General features: G+C 40.1%; 1 protein-coding gene across 1 annotated transcript in view; it reads right to left on the bottom strand.

The window, feature by feature from the left end:
* Positions 1-4,668: 4,668 nt before the first annotated feature.
* NIPSNAP2 (nipsnap homolog 2) overlaps positions 4,669-20,601 on the bottom strand; it is a 37,974-nt gene continuing 22,041 nt past the window's right edge. Inside the window, exons 8-10 of the mRNA XM_030300119.1 lie at positions 11,660-11,754; positions 7,386-7,469; positions 4,669-5,802 (exon numbers count right to left, since the gene is read on the bottom strand). Coding sequence (XP_030155979.1) covers positions 5,738-5,802; positions 7,386-7,469; positions 11,660-11,754 — 244 coding nt within the window. The 3' untranslated portion in view covers positions 4,669-5,737. The remainder of the gene's footprint in view (positions 5,803-7,385; positions 7,470-11,659; positions 11,755-20,601) is intronic.

Raw genomic sequence — 20,601 nt, 5'->3', positions numbered from 1 at the left:
GTTTATTTTTGAGAGAGAGAGAGGGAGAAGGCGAACATGGGGGAAGGACAGAGAGAGAGAGGGAGGCAGAGAATCCAAAGCAGGCTCTGAGCTGTCAGTGCAGAGCATGATGCAGGGCTTGAACTCACAAACCACAAGATCATGACCTGAGCCAAAGTTGATGCTCAACCAACGGAGCCACTGAAGCACCCTGCCCCGTGTGTTTTCTAATTGAAACTGACAGTCTCCATACTTTCTCTTTTCCTACCTTCCCTTTCTCCCTCTCCCCATTTACTTCCCCCTTTGCTTCCTTCTATCCATTCATCAAGCATGTTATTGAACATCTATGTTCCAGCCGGAAACTGAAGGCATACATTTAATTATTCAAGACTGAAGAAAAGTCTCCTTCACAGGCAGCCGTGAGAATAAGGGGAAAAGAAGCAGGTTCTCTCAAGTGCTGGTTTGGAGGAGAGCAAAGTGTGGGTCTGAGAAGGCTTTTAAAAAGGATGATGGGGTGCCTGGGTGGCTCAGTTGGTTGAGCGTCCCAACTCTTGATTTCAGCTCAGGTCACGATCCCAGTGGGATTGAGCCCTGTCTCAGGCTCTGCACTGAGTGTGGAGTCTGCTTGGGATTCTCACTCCCTCTCTCTCTGCCCCTTTCCCCCACTTGTGCTCTCTAAAAAATAAAAAAATAAATTTTAAAAAGTAGGGATGATATCACATGAATGGTAATTAAAAATGAGTTGGCATGGGGGCGCCTGGGTGGCTCAGTCAGTTAAGTGTCTGACTTTGGCTTAGGTCATGATCTCACAGTTCGTGAGTTCAAGCCCCATGTCAGGCTCTGTGCTGACAGCTCAGAACCTGGAGCCTGCTTTGGATTTTGTGTTTCACTCTGCCCACCTCCCCCCCGCCGCCCCACTCATGCTCTGTCTCTCTCAAATATAAACATTTAAAAAAAGTGAGTTGGCACGTGCAAGTAATATTCACCAGACCTACACACAACATATGGAAAATGAATTTGTAAATTTCAAATATTCCCAATGAAAATTCATAGACAAAATAATACGTTCTTCTATGGACGTTTAATAAAAGGATTTGACAAATTGGGCTAGAATTGCTAAAGTGATTATTTGATAGATTAATATAATGATAGAAGATTCCTGTACATCACCAAGTGACCACCATGTTGCTAAATTAGTGGTCAGATTTCAGACCTCATCTAACCTGGCCTCATAGCAGCATGTGACACAGGTGATCTCATTCTTGATAGACTTTGTTCATTTAGCTTTCATGACATGCCACTTTCTTGAGTTTCTTCCTGTTTCCCTGGTGGTTTTTCACTCTCTCTTCCTGGTTCCTCCTTACCCTGGCCCTCTTCTTCATCTACATTCACTCCCCATAAGAATTTATTTATTTTTCGGGCAATAAAGTCCTCTTTATTTATTTAGTATACACTATTGTCAAATTGGTTAACACACAGTGTGTACAGTGTGCTCTTGGTCTTGGGGATAGATTCCTGTGGTTCATCGCTTACATACAGCACCCAGAGTTCATCCCAGCAAGGGCCCTCCTCAATGCCCATCACCCATTCTCCCCTCTCCACCCCCCCCCATCAACCCTCAGTTTTTTCTGTGTATTTAAGAGTCTCAGACAGTTCACAAATGCATATCTCCAGGCGAGGCTGTGCTCCTGAACTGCAGATTCAAATACACACATACCTGTCTGATACCTCCACCTGAATATCTGCAGAGACATCTCAAACTCAATATAAGCAAAATGATTCCTGATCTTCACTTCCCCAGATCTCTTGCACCTACTTCACCCACAGCCTTCCCCATCCTTTCAGTTGGGGAGGCCAAAAACTTGAGTCACTTTTGGTTTTTCTCTTTCATTCACACTCCACGGTCGGTCGTTCAGGAAATCATTCTGTCTCTGCCATCAAGATACATTCAGAATCTCACCATTCTCCCTACTTCCACTGCTACCCCTAGTTCAAGCCACCATTTAAAATGTAAGTCAGATCGGGGCACCTGGGTGGCTTGGTTGGGCGCCCGACATCAGCTCAGGTCATGGTGTCACAGTTTGTGAGTTTGAGCCCCACATCGGGCTCTGTGCTGACAGCTCAGAGCCTGGAGCCTGCTTCAGATTCTGTGTCTCCCTCTCTCTCTCCCCTGCTCTGCCTCTGTCTCTTAAAAAAATGTTAAAAATAAAAAATAGAAAATGTAAGTCAGATCATGCCCCTCCTCTGCTCGAAACCTTTGAGTGGATCCCACCTCAGAGTAAAAGCCAAGGTCCTTTCAGTGGAAAGGAAATTATGTTTTAATTGCCCTAACACCCTACTGATCCAGCCCCATGACCTCTGACTTCTCCCACCAGGCAGTCCCTCTCCTCTGTTCCAGCCAGTGTCTGTGCTGCTCTAGTGCATGCCAGGCATGACCCTCCCTGAGGGTCTCTGCTGTAGCCATTTCCTCAGCGTGGTGGGATCCCCTTCCAAACACTGGCTAATTTTATCACCCCTTTTTGCTTAAATCTCAGCTTTTCAGCAAGGCCAACTCCGACCAGATTTAATACTGCATATTGCCCCTCCCAGCCCACCCTCAGAGTCCTATCTCCATTACCCCCTTCTACATTCCCCTCCTATAGCATTTATCAACTCCTACCATATCATGTAAGCTACAGTATTTTATGTTTTAATTGCCAGACTCCTTTCACTGGACTGGAAGCTTCACAAGGGCAGGGGTCACGTTTTGTTCATGATATTATTTTAGGTGTCTGGTGCTTGGCACATAACAGAAACTGTTGACGTGACTAAAGACTATAGCCTAGTGTGAGGCAGGCTGCATTGTGAAATCCAATGACTTAATTAGGACAGAAATTCCTTTTCCCAGAGTAGGTGTATTCTGAAAGAGCTCTATTTTAGTTCGTTGCTCTGTGCTTTTCTGAACAGAAAGCTCCTTTAAGAAAGCAACACAAGGGGCACCTGGGTCTTGGTTAAGCCTCTGACACTTGATTTCAGCTCAGGTCACGATCTCATGGTTCGGGAGTTTGAGCCCTGCATCGGGCTCTGCACTGACAGCATGGAGCCTGCTTGGGATTCTCCCTCCCTCCCTCTCTGCCCCTTCCCCTTCACACACATGTGCTTTCTCTCTCTCAAAATAAAAAGAAAGCAACACAAAAAGAGAATAACTGTTTCTAAAAGAAAATGTCATTCTTGCACATTCCGGTGCTCACCAGGGGAAGGGCCCCTGGATGGGGAATTGGGTAGATGAGGCAATTTGGGGAGCCTCATCCAACTCATCCCACAACTGTGAGCTCAGTTGTGATGGTTAATTTTGTGTCAGCTTGACTGGCCTCAGGGATGTCCAGATAGCTGGTAAAACATTATTTATGGGTATGTCTGTGAGGGTGTTTCTGGAAGATCAGCATTTTATTCAACAGAATGAATAAAAGACCCCTCCTCATTAATGTAGGTGGGCGTCACTCAATCTTTTGGGGGCCCAAATGGAACAAGGTAAAGGAAGGGCAGATTCACTCTGCTTGAGCTGGGATGTTCACCTTCTGCTCTCAGATACTGGAGCTCCTGGTTCTTGGCCCTCTGACTTTGGACTGGAAGTTAAGCCATCAGCTCTCCTGATTCTCAGACCTTTGGACTTGGACAGAATTATACCCCTGGTTTTCTTGGTTCTCTAGCTGGCAGATGACAGACTGTGGGACTTCTTGGCTTCCATAGCCGCAGTAGCCAATTCCTGTAAGTCTCTTTTTGTATATGTGGGTATCTAGATATCCTATTTGTTCTGTTTCTCTGGAGAACCCTAATAAGCCCAGTGAATGATAGAAAATTCCTGACTTCTGCATGGTTCACTTTAAGTCCACACAATTTGTTAGTGAAAAGTCTGTTCCCAGCAATTTTTTTCCAGTTCTGAATAGCTAGATCATCTTTACTAGTATTACTAATTCTACCATTTTTCTTTATACAGTTTAGAAAGTTTCATATAAACAGTTCTTTCACTCACATCCTACAAACATGCTCTGAGCATCTAATCAGAATTGTTAAAATGCATGTTTTTAGTTTAGTTTTTTTTTTTTTTTTTGAGAAAAGTGGGGGTTGGGGCAAAGAGAGAAACGGAGAGAGAGAATCCCAAGCAGGCTCCACACTGTCAGCACAGAGCCCGACATGGGGCTCAATCCCCTGAACCATGAGATCATGACCTGAGCCAAAGTCAAGAGTCAGATGCTCAACCGACTGAGCCACTCAGGGGCCCCGAAAATGCAGGTTTCTATGCCAGAGCTCACTATGCCCTCTCTCTCCTACTGCTTTCTGTGGCATTAAGAAGAGCCAGTTACAAAATTCAGAGCTGAAGGGATGTTAAATGTCATTGGGTTCCACCTCCCCGTTTTATAGGTTAAGGGAACAGAACACCAAAGAGGGAAGTACCTCATCAAGGAGCAGCGCATGGACTTGAAAGGGCCTGTTCTTCTGACCGCTGCCCCAACCCCCCAAACTCCATGCACTGGTACACAAAGCCTGTTTCCCAAAACACCTTGTTCAATGGCTAGTTAGAAGCTGGTGAGCTTATTTAATATTTTGCTCTATAGACTTACATATGCCCACTTCACAGGGACAAGCTATTTTTCAAGAGGTACAGGGTCATTCTTAGCACAAGTTCATAAAAAAAAGACTGCAAACATGTCATATGTGAAAATCAAGATGTTTTATTGACTTTTATATGTTCTTGGAGAAAACCATTCACATGTAAAAGTTTGACATTTGATATGAGAATTATTCACACTTTATTTTACACATAAATTCTTTAATTTGGGGGTCAGACCTAATTTTTCACTTCAACAGGACTTGCACATGATTACAGTCACAAAATTGGCACACTGTATTAAAAAACTAAATCAGAGCTAGACAAAGTAGGCAGCTTTATTCCAATTTAAATCTCAACATGCACCACCCCTCATACATAATCTTGGAAGTATCTGCTGTGAGCTTACTAAAATATTAACTACAGAATGTCTGAGGTCACAAATGATTGTTTACAAAATAAAACCTCTTTTCTTAATGCTAGTCAATTTGTTATAGAAAAATATACAAATAAAAATTAGTGCTATTCAAGGCGTTCATTTCAGAATCACATATGACACATTATTTCCCCTCATATAGAGCCATCACAATATACTAGGTAAAGACTGAGTTACTGATTAAATGTACCTTAGCAACCACTACCAGCTTAGTAATGACACGTCATTTACTATGCTGACCAATTAAACAGGAGAGAAAATTAAAACACTTTCAGGTATCGGGTACACTCAGAATTTGTTCCTGGTCTGAGATTCAGAAATAACTGCTAGAGTAACATGACAAAATTTATATTTCTTCCTGATACAAGAAATTTGCCTAAAAATCTGTAATTATAAAACAGATTTGCTTTTTATAAAGAAATTGCTAACTTTTTTTTTCATGGTTAGATTCCTATTTGGAGAGGATTCAAATTTTAATTTGGGCCCTCTTTTCCCAGAGGGTGGGGAGGGGTGGCTGGTGGTTGGTATAAGGTATATTTGAGGACTGTTACAATCAAACTATAATAGTTTCCTTTCTTGTGATTATGTAAATTTTAAAGAAAAGAGGTCTCTCATAAGCTATATACAGCAGTTTACACTTCAGTGTTTCTTTTTCACTTGATATACAATTAAAATTAGTTTATGACAAATACTTGTCACATAAATTTATGTAGGCACATCTAAAATCTGCAGCTTTACTGGAGGGGTGAGGTCTTCAGTGGGATCATGATTCTGGATTCCATTTCCTGAATAAGTGGGACTGAAAACAAGGATCAAGATTACCGTGCTTGTTCTTTTCTAAACAGATTATGGTAACTATACATTAACGAATATGTTGCTGAGAACGTTCAGAGGACATGTTGCTTAAAATCAGAATAGAGGAAAATATAGGACTGATCTCAGGGGCAGAAATGTACAAGCTAATGGTAGATCAATTAACATCCTATGAGATGTTATTAGAATTAAAGCAGATTCTGTCTGGAGATGTGTTTCATTTGTAGGGAATTAGGAAAGTCCATGTTTTAAGAAAAATGGTGCTTTATCAAAAGGTTGAGAACTTTGAACTAAAATAAAGTTATATAGGGGCGCCTGGGTGGCTCAGTCGGTTGGGCGTCCGACTTTCGCTCAGGTCACGATCTCACCCTGTGTGGGTTCGAGCCCTGCATCAGGCTCTGTGCTGACAGCTCAGATCCTGGAGCCTGCTTGTCTCCCTCTCTCTCTGCCCTTCCCTACTCACACTCTGTCTCTCTGTATCTCTCAAAAATATATAAACATTGAAAAATTTTAAATAAAGTTGTATAAAATCAAATAATACTGCATTTGACTATACTCTGTAAAGGAAAAGATACACGGTACTTCAAAAACTGTCACTGCTGAATAAAATAGGCCTCTGGAAACTAATGAAACTGTAAGAACAGGCAACAAAGTCACATGCAATAATATGGTGTTTTGAACTAAAAGACAAGATAATACTTATTTTCTAGAACAAACTACTCTTTGATTTTTGTTAGTAGTATATGAGCTTAAATGTACCTGAAATGCAACATGATTGGTACTTATTATTACCTGTGTCAGTATTTCTGGGTTGTATTCAGCCCAACTGTTCTTACAAAAATCAAACAACCAGGATTTCATAGCATACATGCATGCAGGTATGCATGCGCATGCACAGACATGTACATACAGAAAGTCAAAATGTCAATTTTCAAAATTTTTAATTGCTGTATTAAATTATAATGTTTTTGGGAACAGATAATTTTGATGAGAAAGGGAAAGCTTAGGAAAAAACTGTATAATAAATATTCAGAAAATATAGAAAAATACAAAAAAAAAGGTAATGATGTGAAGTTTACATCATGCAAGGGTCTGAAACTGTACCAGACAACGTACGTAGTTTTTTTTGTTTTTTTAAGATATTTTTTTTTTTTGCACCCAATGTGCGGCTCGAACTTACAACTCTGAGATCAAGAGTTGCATGCTCCACTGACTGAGCCAGCCAGGCTCCCCACAAACATACTTGAAAGAATGAAAATTCCTTATTGAAAAGAAGTCATGCAACTATTAAAGAAAAATCTGACTAATCTTCATCCCCCCAAACTTATGATTCACCATCCTAGAGCAACATACTACTTAAAAAAAAAAGTACAAGGGGCACCTAACTGGCTCAGTCAGAAGAGCATGCGACACTTGAGCTCAGAGTCGTGAGTTCGAGGTCCACGTTGGGTGCAGAGATTACTTAAAAATAAATAAATTAATTAAAAAGTAACATATTAGCTTTAGGGTGAAAGAACATAAAACAGTAAGATGAGAAGAATGACAAGTTTTATGTCTTGAAAATGTTACCTGTATAATACACCAATTCTTCCCAGCCATGTTTATGCCATGCTGCATTCCGTATATCTTCCCTGGTCTGAAGATCCTTGTAAGCTAAAAAATAACCACACGGAAGAAACAAGACTTAATCCAAACACACTGTCCTGCATTCCACTAGCTATGTCCAACAAGTACTGATTCAGCTGCTCAGCTGGTTTTCTCAAAGCAACTACTGAGGGAATTTAGTACTAAGCTGGGATAATTGTGAGTTGGTTATTCTGAGAAAAATTATGTTAGGCCTTGTGAGAGAAGCAAATAAACAGATCTTTAAATTTTACAGTCTAGTGGATTCAAGACCTACCTTTCAAACCGAGGTTCTTCAATAATGTTAAACTCATAACCAGAAACTGTCAGACTATAATTAAGCAATATTCAATTTTGTTCAACATTTCCAAAGCACTACAATTATCTGGGTGAGAGACTGTGTTCAATGCAGTGGAGAACAAAAAGATAAGTAAAGACAAGGTCAACTGTTGAGCACTGTGGAATACTTGAGAACAGAGCCCACAGGAACAGGGAGGAGACTGGAGAGAGGTGTCTGGAAGGTGTGATTTGACCAGGTGGGTCGGGCTCAGAGGTTGAAAAGAATGTCACTGACAGATAGTAACAGAAGACAAAGGCATGCCAGGTGGAGAGAAGAGCATGGTCAAAGGTATCACAGTCCTTGGTGTCACATGGTACAATTCAGGTATCTCATCTGGGTGCCTTGGTTGCCAAATCCCAGCCTGGCAAGATCCTTCCAACTACTCACCAGGGAAATGCCTCTTGACAGGGTCAGACAAGATTAAAAGGACAAGAATCAGGGCTTCTAGTTTCTCTATTCTGGGACACACACCCTATTCTTCACAGGGCTTCTTTCTCCTTATGAGAAGACCTACCCTTGTAGGTATAGCAACTTAATCACCTAAAGATAAAATTTCCCTCAACTAGTAATAGAGTATAAATTTAGTACCTAAAATTGTGAAGAGGCTGAAAAACAGAAGGAAAAGAAATCTTTTACCTCTTACCACCCAGAGCAAAACAATTTAGCATTCATATGATAAGCAGCAGCATCCAACTGAGGGCAGGTGCATGGCCAGTGCACTGTGTGGTGACTCCCCCTTGCAGGGAACAGGTTGGAAAGGGCTGTGTTCTTTTTTTTAATTTCAGTTTTTTAATTTTCTTAGTTAAAATTTTTTTAATTTGGTAAAATATGCATAGCAAAATTAACTTTTAACCATTTTAAAATGTACAATTAGGTGGCATTAAGTAATTCACAATCATCCCAATTTATTATCCATCTCTGAAACTTTTTCACCATCCCAAATTAAAACTCTGTATCCACTGAACACTAACTTCCCATTTTCCCCTCCAGGCAGCCCCTAGGAGCCTCTACCCTGCATTCTGTCTCTATGAATTTGCCTATGCTAGGCACCTCATGTAAGTGGAATCTAATGTTTTCAAGGCTCATCTATGTTGAAGCATGTATTGGCATTTCGTTCCTTTTTATGGAAACAATGTTCTATTATATATACATACCACATTTTGTTTATCTGTTTATCCATCAGTGGACACTTCGGTTTGAGGCTTTTTAAAGGCAGGAAGCACTTGGGCATGTTCATATTACTGGGGAGAGGGAGCCCATAGATGGGGGTGGTGGAACAGATGGAAGGGGCAGGGCCTGAAGGAAGGTGAGGAAGGAATGGCATCAAGTGCGAGGGTAAAAGGAAGAGGTGCTGTGTTGTAGAATGATCTGCTTTGAAAAAGCCAGAAGTGCCCAAGTCTGAGCCTGGTTCAGTTACTGACGATTCTAGGTGATTGATTTATCATTTGTGAGGCACAGGTACCTCATTGTGGTTTGTAGTGGTGAGGATTAAAGAGAATGATGCAGAAAATAACACGCTGGAGGTGCCTGATAAACGTGGTTCTCTAAAAAATGTGGAAAAGTGAGGGTAAGTTTTTGGGGCAGGCTACTGAGAATTCATCTCTGCATATCTCGATACTTTTTCCTATATAATAGGGTAGTGGACATTTGGGACACTGACTGGGGACAACAAAGGAAGGTAGAGAAGAGTACTGCCTAAGAAAAGACATGCCGCAATCTGGCCGCTCTCCAATGCCAGAGCACCACACTGTTCCTGGCTTCTGCGTCTCTGCATGGAGGAGCATCTTGGTGAACTCCTTGTCAACTGCTGTTGTGAAGCCTTAAGTCCTCCCCATGGGACAGAGTTGAGGGCCTATGCTCCCCACAGCTTCTGTCAGAGCTCTGCCACTTACACCCGCCAGTGCCTGTCTGCTCTGTCACCCGCGAGTCCCTATCCAGACACACTGGAAACCCTGACATGAGTGGAGTGGGTACATGGCTTGCCCTCTGCCTGAGAGTCAAAGCACATGGCAACCCTGACCATCAAGTTCCTGTGCTCAGATACCGAGGGTGTCTGGGAAGGTGCTCAGGAGCCAAGCCTGAGGGGAAGGTGAGGGAAGAGGTCTGACTTTTCAGTTTATATCCTCCAGACAGACCACATAATTATTTAAAAACAAAACAAAACAAAACGACTTCACCCCTACCTTCAACCCATAAAGGTTAAATTATGTTTAGCATAATCTCTAAAGGCAGGGACATATGTTTTGAAGATTTGTTCCCAAATCTATTATATTTGACAACTCTGATATTTATGAAGTCAAATCCCAGTTAGCTAGAGAACCAAGGTCCCTAGGACAACGTTGCACCTGATGCTCGTGGGAGCATCTATTATTTGGTGCAGGATTTTCAGTTGCTTACACACCAGGGAGGCCCAGTGTGTGCAGCTGAGATCAGCAACTGGTTGAAGCAGTGATTGGTGGAGGTGAGGATGGGGGTCTCTTCCCCAGACCCTGATGGTGTAAAAACTACTTTTCTTGCCTCAAGTTATCCACTTCAGACTTAGGTCCTCAGCAGGTCTCTTACCATTTAGCCAGTCTGCACTATTTGTAGTTTTCTATAAACCACTGTTTATAAAAATTCCCGTATCTCTATCACTGTTCTAGCCCTTCCTGCTTGACTTTACCTGCAACCTATTTAGATCCGAAAGTCTAGCTCATATTCACCTTTCACTGATTTTCCTCAACTACATGTAAGTTTATATCCCTTTAAGCGCTGGGAGTGCCCCAAATAGAACTATGTTACTGATCACACATTGCCTCATGGCATATCCCTTATGTTGTCTTAATCCTTCATTAGCCCTGTCACTTATCTTTGTAAGCCTGCCACGCTAACACAGCAGGCTGTCAGGGTGCAGCAAGTGGTGGGACTGAGCAGTCAAACATCTCAGTTTATTAATATGGTCTGGAAATGATTTCCACTTTTCATTTTTTAAACTTTAATAAATAGGGGTGCCTTGGTGGCTCAGTCGGTCGAGCAATGGACCTTGGCCCAGGTCATGATCTCACAGTTCGTGGGTTCGGGCCCCACGTTGGGCTTACTGCCATCAGTGCAGAGCCGGCTTCAGGTTCTGTTCCCCTCTCTCTGCCTTTCCTCTACTGGTATTCTCTCTTTCTCTCTCTCTCTCTCTCAAAATAAACAAACATTTGAAAAAAACCCACAAAAACTTTAATAAACATACAGACGTGCCCAGAATGTACCAAGCTATTACTTAGACCTAATTCCTGTTCTTAGCAGGGAGACAGACACAAATAGCCACAACGTGACGACCTACATGATACTGGGCTCTGGGGGTTCAAGAGGAGAGTGACACTCATTGGGGGGGGGCGAGGGGGCACACCTGAGTCAGGCCCTGAGAGATACTAAAGATGGTGCCAAACGAAAGTGGGCAGGGTTGGAAAAGTACACAGAGAAGGGCCTCTGGACAATGTAATCAGACACAAGGCAGGCAGCGAATGAGTGTGTGGGGAGGTGTCTCTCTGGTAAAATGCAGGATTGTTTCTGAGGAGTCATGGGAAGTGTCTAGAAAGGGACAACAGTTTTACCATCTTCCCTCTCCCACGGCTGCCCGTTCCTTTCACCACTATTCCCACTCCCACGTCAGCTGCTAATGTGCCACAAATCTACGGGCCTTTCACTGTTGACCTCTTTCCTTGTAGATAGTTCATCACTGTTGACCTCTTTCCTTGTAGATAGCCCAGCATTTACTTTCCATCTATGATGTTTGGATTTGCTATGGTGTTTAAAGTTACTGACTTGAGATGTGCTTTATTGCCTAGTTTAACTTATTTGGTAATGAACCCTGAAATCCCAGTAACACAAAAATGAAGGAAAAAATACATACCCCAAAGATGATGCACCATATATAGCTGCCCAATCTGAGAGAAGAATCCTCCAACTGCTTCATTACCATCCTGTCTGAAGCGAATTGCACGAGCCCTGTAAGGGACAATGACAATGTTCAGATACTGAATCAGGTACATTAAAAAGAATCAGATTTTTTCTATCCTCAGAGCAAGTTGTTCAATATGAAGACTGTTTTTTAACTACCAAATGCAATCGAATGTTATTTTAATATACAGAACCTATATAAGATGTAAATGTACTTTTCTGTAACTAGAAGAGTCATTTTTAGGGGAAATGGACAGTAATGACTAAACAAAATCAATGTTTCAGAGTACATGGTTGCACTCCTGATTCTTGACATAAAGTCAAGAAAATTGGCAGAGGATAGGACCTGTCAACTTAAACAGAATTGCTTCTCCAAGAACCTGCTGAGGGAAAGTGAGGAAAACCTGGATATTAGAACACTTAAGATGCCAAGAGTTACTCTATCTAAGGGAGACAGGGGCCACCCCTGGAGAGTGGGGTTTAAGACAGAGGAGAAGGGAGCACACCCTCAAAGCAGCTGCAGACCATGATTTCTGGAAGACACATGAGCTCTCTAAACTCGAAGGGAGATTCTTCAACCTCTTGGACAGCACATGGAAAAACATGAATGTGGAGCTTCCTGCTGATATACCATCACTATCAAAACTGGAACTGCCTCGTGGTATTATAATAGTGTTGTCTGGTGACAGAAGGTAGCTACACTTGCCCAATCACTGTGCTATACACCTGAAACTAATTTAACATGTGTGTCAATTATATCTCAATAAAAAAATGAAAGAAAAAGATTCTGCCTCTTGTTTTTTTTTTTCCCCCTTACCAGAATGAACCATCAGGAAAATGAGTACCAAATGGCATTCCTATATGTGTGTGTATATATATATATATCTGTGTATAACATGAAATTCTGATTATCTTGAAAAAGAAAACCAAAGCTGGAGGCATCACAATCCTAGACTTCAAGCTATACTACAAAGCTGTCATCATCAAGACAGTATGGTACTGGCACAAGAACAGACACTCAGGTCAATGGAACAGAATACAGAACCCAGAAATGGACCCACAAACGTATGGCCAACTAATCTTTGACAAAGCAGGAAAGAGTATCCAATGGAATAAAGACAGTCTCTTCAGCAAGTGGTGCTGGGAAAACTGGACAGCGACATGCATAAAAATGAACCTGGACCACTTTCTTACACCATACACAAAAATAAACTCAAAATGGATGAAAGACCTAAATGTAAGACAGGAAGCCATCAAAATCCTCAAGGAGAAAGCAGGCAAAAACCTCTTTGACCTTGGCCGTAGCAACTTCTTACTCAACACATCTCTGGAGGCAAGGTAAACAAAAGCAAAAATGAACTACTGGGACCTCATCAAAATAAAAAGTTTCTGCACAGCGAAGGAAACAGTCAGCAAAACTAAAAGGCAACTGACAGAATGGGAGAAGATATTTGAAAATGACATATCAGATAAAGGGTTAGTATCCAATCTATAAAGAACTTATCAAACTCAACAACTAAAAAACAAATAATCCAGTGAAGAAATGGGCAAAAGACATGGATAGACACTTCTCCAAAGAAGACATCCAGATGCCCAACCAACACATGAAAAAATGCTCCACATCACTCATCATCAGGGAAACACAAATCAAAACCACAATGAGACACCACCTCACACTTGTCAGAATGGCTAACATTAACAATCCAGGCAACAACAGATGTTGGCAAGGATGTGGAGAAAGAGGCTCTCTTTTGCATTGTTGGTGGGAATGCAAGCTGGTGCAGCCACTCTGAAAAACAGTATGGAGGTTCCTCAAAAAACTAAAAATAGAACTACCCTAGGACCCAGCAATTGCACTACTAGGCATTTATCCACGGGATACAGGTGTGCTGTTTCAAAGAGACACATGCACCCCCATGTTTATAGTAGCACTATCAACAATAGCCAAAGTATGGAAAGGGCCCACATGTCCATCGATGGATGAATGGATAAAGAAGATGTGGTATATGTATATACAATGGAGTATTATTCAGCAATCAAAAAGAATGAAATCTTGCCATTTGCAACTATGTGGATGGAACTGGAGGGTATTATGCTAAGTGAAATTAGTCAGAGAAAGACAAAAATTGTATGACTTCACTCATATGAGGACTTTAAGAGACAAAACAGATGAACATAAGGGAAAGGAAACAAAAATAATATAAAAACAGGGAGGGGAACAAAACAGAAGTGACTCATAAATATGGAGAACAAACTGAGGGTTACTGGAGGGGTTGTCGGAGGGGGGAGGGGCTAAATGGGTAAGGGGCACTAAGGAATCTACTCCTGAAATCATTGTTGCACTATATGCTAGCTAATTTGGATGTAAATTTAAAACAATAAAAAATAAAAGGAGTTTTGAAAAGACAAAAAAAGAAAAACAAAACAAACAAAATAAGTGAATTCATCAGTTGCCTTATAGAGTCAAGGTACAAATTCTAATTCATCTCTATATCCTAATTTAAAAAAATGGAGATTTTTATAAATGATACTTTTAATGATATAATAAAAAATGTTGAAAGGCTAGAAATGAAAAGTTTATAGGTCTTGTATATGGGATATTATAAAACATTGTGAAAATAAAAGAAAATCAAAACACAAAAAAAAGAAATTGTGATTAAATTGACTAAAAATTTGCACTTGTCTTAAACTTTCCTTTTAAAATTTCCTACTGCAAACGTGTCAGTTCCTTAAACACCTTCTTTCATATTTGTACCAACTACTTGATATTTAGTGATGCATCTGAAATCCTAAAACTATTTTTAGAAAATGTATGTTTCCCAAAAGCAGTTTTCTAGAATCAAACTTAAAAATGAAAAAAGTGGCTTGAATGATACAGGGAGGTCACCCAGAAAAGCACAGCTGGAGACCTCCCACCACAGACTACCCAGTAAATTTACATCAACACGTTTTGGCCTAAAGTCTGTCATCAGGGTGTCAGAATTGACAGGACTTGGGAAGATAGATTCATTATAGTTAATTTAGAAGAGTTGGGGGCATATGAACAAGGATATCAATCTACTAACATCTACCGTGAGACAGTACTCTTGGGGGACAAGATATCTGAGTTGGCTTGACCAGTACATTTTTGTCCTGGAGGAAAACTTCATAGCAACTGAATTAGAACATCAAGGAAGCAGCGGGGTATAGGATCAGAGCAAGGGCAATCGCAGTGGGAGTGATAAAGCCAGCCTCCTTAAGATCAATTTGTACATCTCAGCTCTCATACCCATAAGCTCAACTCTGAGGGTGACCCAAGCTTTTAGGCTCTTTTGTGGTGAAGGAGGGATCTCTTGCTATTGCTCCCATGGGCTACCCCTAAATGATATTAAATTCTTTAACCTTTATATCTAGAATTAAGTGATTGATAGCTTCACAAAAATTACAAATCTGATTGGTAAATTATTGAAATTAAGCAGATCACTTTAACGTGCATTCTAACTTAGAGGTGGGGAAACACTGTCTTTCATTGATAGTGATAAATATTCAGGATTATTAATTTCATTATGAATTTTTCTAATTCAGTTACAGTAGGCAAAGAAAACGTACTTGCCTTAGCCTCGTAATAATCAGAAGCATGTACTGAAGAGGAGATCACCATCTTAAATAGTTACCTATATGCCAAAATATAAATTGAATGCTGAGCTGGATTTATAAATAATTTTTTAAGTAATTGAAGAATAAATCTCAGTACTTCCTTGTGAAGGCCACGGTGGACAAATCTTTTTTTTTTTTTTAAGTTTGTTTTTTTGTTTATTTATTTATTTAGACAGCAGAGTGCATGAGTGAAAGAGGGTGTGTGTGTGGGGGGTAAGACACAGAATCCTAAGCAGGCTCCACACTGTCAGCTGAACTGACAGTTGTGGGGTTCAAATCCACAAACCAGGAGATCATAACCTGAGCTGATAATAAGAGTTGGATGCTCAACTGACTGAGCCACCCAGGCACCCCCATGGTGGGCAAGTCTTAATTAGTAACATGCAAAAATAGAAATAATGAATGATCCTATTCTGTGGGCAACTAAATTATTACATTTATAAGGCCCCTCCCTAAAAAAGGTCCCTTAATAAAATGGTGCCTATAGGTACTAACTGTATAACAGTACACAATTAAATATGTATTTCTTAGTTTTCAAATTAAAAAAAATTCTAACTTGCATTATGTAGCCTTTGATGACCCAAGAAGAAAAGATTTATTAGAAATATGAATCATGGGGGCACCTGGCTGGCTCAGTTGGTGAAGCGTGCAACTCTTGATGTCTGGGATGTGGGGTCAAGCCCCATGTTGGGTACAGAGATTACTTAAAAAGAAACTCTTAAAAAAAAAAAAAAGAATCACAGAGCCATTTTTTGGATCTAGATCTTAGAAATTATGTAGTTCAAAGCAAGAAAGTTCAAAACGGAAAATAAAAAGAACACATGGAAGGAAATGGATAGTGCTTTCGTTTAAATCAAGGCTAGCACAGCAGACCCTCAGACTAAATCCCCTGCTCTGTTGCTTGTTTTGATGGCCCAGGACCTAAGAATGATTTCTACATTTTTAAATGCTTGAAAATCTAATCAAAAGAATATTTCATGATACATGAAAATCATGACATTCAAATTTCAGCAACCATAAATAAAGTTTTGTTGGAACACAGCCATGCTCACCCATTTACAAATAGCTCACGGCTGCTTGCACACTAAAATAGCAAAGTTAAATAATCGTTATGGACCCAGAACAGTCCACACAGCCTAAAATATATTTTTTTAATGTTTTATGTTTTAGTTTTATTTTTGAGAGAGCCAGACAGAGAGAGACAGAGCACGAGTGGGGGAGGGGAGAGAGAGAGAGAGAGAGAGAGACAGACAGACAGACAGACAGAATCTATGAAGCAGGCTCTAGGCTCCAAGCTGTCAGCAGAGAGCATGATGCAGGGTTCAAACCGGTGAACCATGATATCATGACCTGAGCTGACATCAGACGCTTAACTGACTGAACCACCCAGGCACACCAAAGCCTAAAATATTTATTATTTGTTCCTTTACAGAAAAGGTTGCCAACCTGATTTAAATAAAATATTCTCTATTCCTAATTTTTAAAGTGTTTCTTATTAGAAATTAGTGTCTCTAGGGGCGCCTGGGTGGCTCAGTCAGTTAAGCGTCCGACTTCAGCTAAGGTCATGATCTCACGGTTTGTGGGTTTGAGCCCCGTGTCAGGCTCTGTGCTGACAGCTCGGAGCCTGGAGCCTGCTTTAGATTCTGTGTCTCCCTCTCTCTCTGCCCTTCTCCTGCTCATGATCTGTCGCTCTCAAAAATAAATAAACTTTTTTTTTTTTTTTTAAGAAATTAGTGTCTCTTGGGGCGCCTGGGTGGCGCAGTCGGTTAAGCGTCCAACTTCAGCCAGGTCACGATCTCGCGGTCCGTGAGTTCGAGTCCTGCGTCAGGCTCTGGGCTGATGGCTCAGAGCCTGGAGCCTGTTTCCAATTCTGTGTCTCCCTCTCTCTCTGCCCCTCCCCCATTCATGCTCTGTCTCTCTCTGTCCCAAAAATAAATAAACGCTGAAAAAAAAAATTAAAAAAAAAAAAAGAAATTAGTGTCTCTAATAAAATAAAACTGGTATTCAATATTTTCAAATGACTTCTGAACATGGATTAAGATGATTTTTAAACTGTCTTTTAAATTATGATTTAAAACACTATGGCCACCTAGATTTTTAAAATATCAATACTTTACATTTTCTCGTATTTGTTTCAGACTGAACACCACAGAAACAGGTGAAGCTCCCTTTGCATTCTCCTCGCCACCCCCACCCACCCTCCCCCATGAGTTACATTCTGGAAGCAGTTACCTCTTTTGAAGACATGTCTTCCTGTCTATGGTTTTGTATTTCTACTTCATATGTATCCATGAACAACAGTTCTATCTTTTCATATAATTGTTATATACAACTTGTTTATAGGACTCTTTTGTTACATCATTTAAAAATTTACCTAAGGGCACCTGGGTGACTCAGTTGGTTAAGCCTCCCACTTTGGCTCCGGTCATGATCTCACGGTTTGTGAATTCAAGCCCTGCGTCCAGCTCTGTGCTGACAACTCAGAGCCTGGAGCCTGCTTTAGATTCTGTGTCTCCCTCTCTCTGCCCCTCCCCCATTTGCGCTCTCTCTCAAAAATAAATAGACATGAAAACAACTTTACCTAAAAGACATCACGTTGTACACATTCTTTAACTAGCTCTTTCTCTTGAACTTGGTGTTTTCAATGCTTATCCATATGCAGATCTGTTTTACTTTAACCACCATATAAGATTCTACTGCAGAGGCGTGCCTGGGTGGCTCAGTTGGTTAAGCGTCCACCTTTGGCTCAGGTCATGATCTTGCAGTTCATGGATTTGAGCCCCGTGTAGGGCTCTGTGCTGACAGGTCAGAGCCTGGAGCCTGCTTCAGATTCTGTGTCTCTCTCTCTTTCTGCCTCTCCCCCTGCTTGTGTTCTCTCAAAAATAAACATTAAAAAAAAAAAAAAAAGATTCTACTGCATGAATATATATAATCTATTCCCCTCAGGCACAGAAGTTGTTTACAAGTTTGGCAACTGGCCTTGGCAAAGACGTTTTCTTCTTATGTAACCACTAGTTTCTGCCCTCTATTCAACATTTAACAACCACCCAGGATGTGCCAGGTCTTGTAGACAGAGTTGTAGAACTAGAAACTAGAGACTCCACTGGGGTGACAAGTGCTCTAACAGAGGCATGGGGGCCGGGTATTTGGGGTGCAGAAGCCAGACACCTATTACAGCCTCATCTATGTTATATTTATCAATGTCCTCTTTTTGAATTATTCTTGGTTTCATGGTATAAATTCTCTTTGGTAAGGTGTGTGCATCATTAGCAGCTTTACTGAGGTATATTTTACATCCTGTAAAATATCACTTAGGTATAAATATACCTAAATCACTTAGGTATAAATATATATACATTTATATATTATTTATATATTATATATATATACATATATATATATATATATTTAGTAAGTTTACAGACTTATGCAATCATCACAATCCAGTTGTGCTAAAAGATCCCTTGTGCCCATCTACAATCATTTTCTGTTCCCACCTCTAGCCCCAGGAAACCACTGATCTTTCTGTCTCTATAGATTTGCTTTTTCTGAATATTTCATACAAATGGAATCACAGAATATGTGCTGCTTTGGACTCTTTCACATAGCATGTTATTGAGGTTCACCTATATTTGTAGTGCATATCAGCAGTTCACTTCTTTTTACTGTTGAATAGTATTCCATTATGTGGATGCAGCACAGCCTATTTTTCCATCACTCTGCTGATGGGTATTTTAGGCTATTTCCACTATTTGGTTATTATGAAATGCTATGATCACTGTATATGAGTTTATATGAATGCATGCTTTCATTCTCTTGGGTATATACTTAGGAATAGAACTGTGAGGTCATATGGTAATTCCATGTTTAACATTTTGAGTAATTGCCTATTTTCCGAAGTGGCTGTGCCACTTAACATTCTCATCAGCAATGTATGAGGGCCCCAACTGATTCACAACTTCACCAACATGTGTTATTATCTGTCTTCTTAGTGAAAGCCATCTGAATGTTTGTGATGTCTTCTCTCTTTGTGATTTTACTTTGCATTTCCTTAATGACTGGGAGTGTTGAGCACTTTTTCACGTGCTTATTAGGCATTTATACATTTCTTTTGGTGAAATGTCTATTCAAATCCCTTGCCCACTGAAAAATTTTTTTAAAAATTTATTTCATGATTCTTTATTTTTTATTGTGGTAAAAACACATAACATTAAACTTACCTCAGCCATTTCACAGTTTAGTAGTGTCACAAGCACTCACATTGTTGTGCAAGGGATCTCCAGAACTTTTTGATCTTGTCAAATTTAAACTCAATACTCACTAAACACCAAGTCCCCTCCACCTGGACCCTGGCAACTCTTCATTTTCCATTACTGTGATTCTAACTACTTTAGAGACTTTGTTATTAGTGGAATCATATACTATTTGTCCTTTTATGAATGGCTTAATGTCCTCAAGGCTTATCCATATTGTAGCACATGGCAGAGTTTCCTTCTTTGAAAGGCTGCATAATATTCCCTTATATGTATATATCACATTTTCTTTATCCATTCATCTCTCGATGGATATTTGGGTTGCTTCCACCTCTTGGCTACTGTGACTAATGCTTGCAATGAAAATTAATGGGAAAATATCTCTGAGATGCTGCTTTGAATTCTTTTGATTAGAAACTTAGAATTGTTGATCATATGGTTATTCTATTTTTAATGTTTTGAGGAACCTCTGTATTGTTTTCCATAATTACTACAACATTTTACATTCCTACCAACTGCACAAAGGTTCCAATTTTTCTGTATCTTCACCATACTTGTTACTTTCTGTTCTCTTGATAATGGCCATCATAAAAGGTGTGAGATGATATCTTGTTTTAGGGTTTTTTTAAATCTCATTTGATTTGCATTTCTCTTATGATAAATGATGCTAAGCATCTTTTCATATGCTTTTTGGCTATTTGTGTATCTGTGAAGAATCGTCTATTCAAATCCTCTGTCCATTTTTGAAATGGGTTATTTGTCTTCTAATTACTGAGTTGTAGGACTTTACATATACTAGATACAAGTCCTTTATCAGATATGATTTGTAAAATTTTCTCCCAGTCTTGTGACTTGCATTTTAATTTTTTAAATGATGCCCTCTGAATTACAAAGTTTTTAATTTTGATAAATTATAATCTATCATTTTCTTTCATGGATTTTGGTGTTATATGCTTAACCTAGGTCACAAAGACTCTCTCCTACGTTTGCTTCTCACCTTTATGTT

Source organism: Lynx canadensis, chromosome E3 (genome assembly GCF_007474595.2).
Source record: "Lynx canadensis isolate LIC74 chromosome E3, mLynCan4.pri.v2, whole genome shotgun sequence".
NCBI lineage: Eukaryota > Metazoa > Chordata > Mammalia > Carnivora > Felidae > Lynx > Lynx canadensis.
The sequence above is the reverse complement of the archived record's forward strand: the minus strand, read 5'-3'. Positions and strand labels throughout refer to the sequence as shown.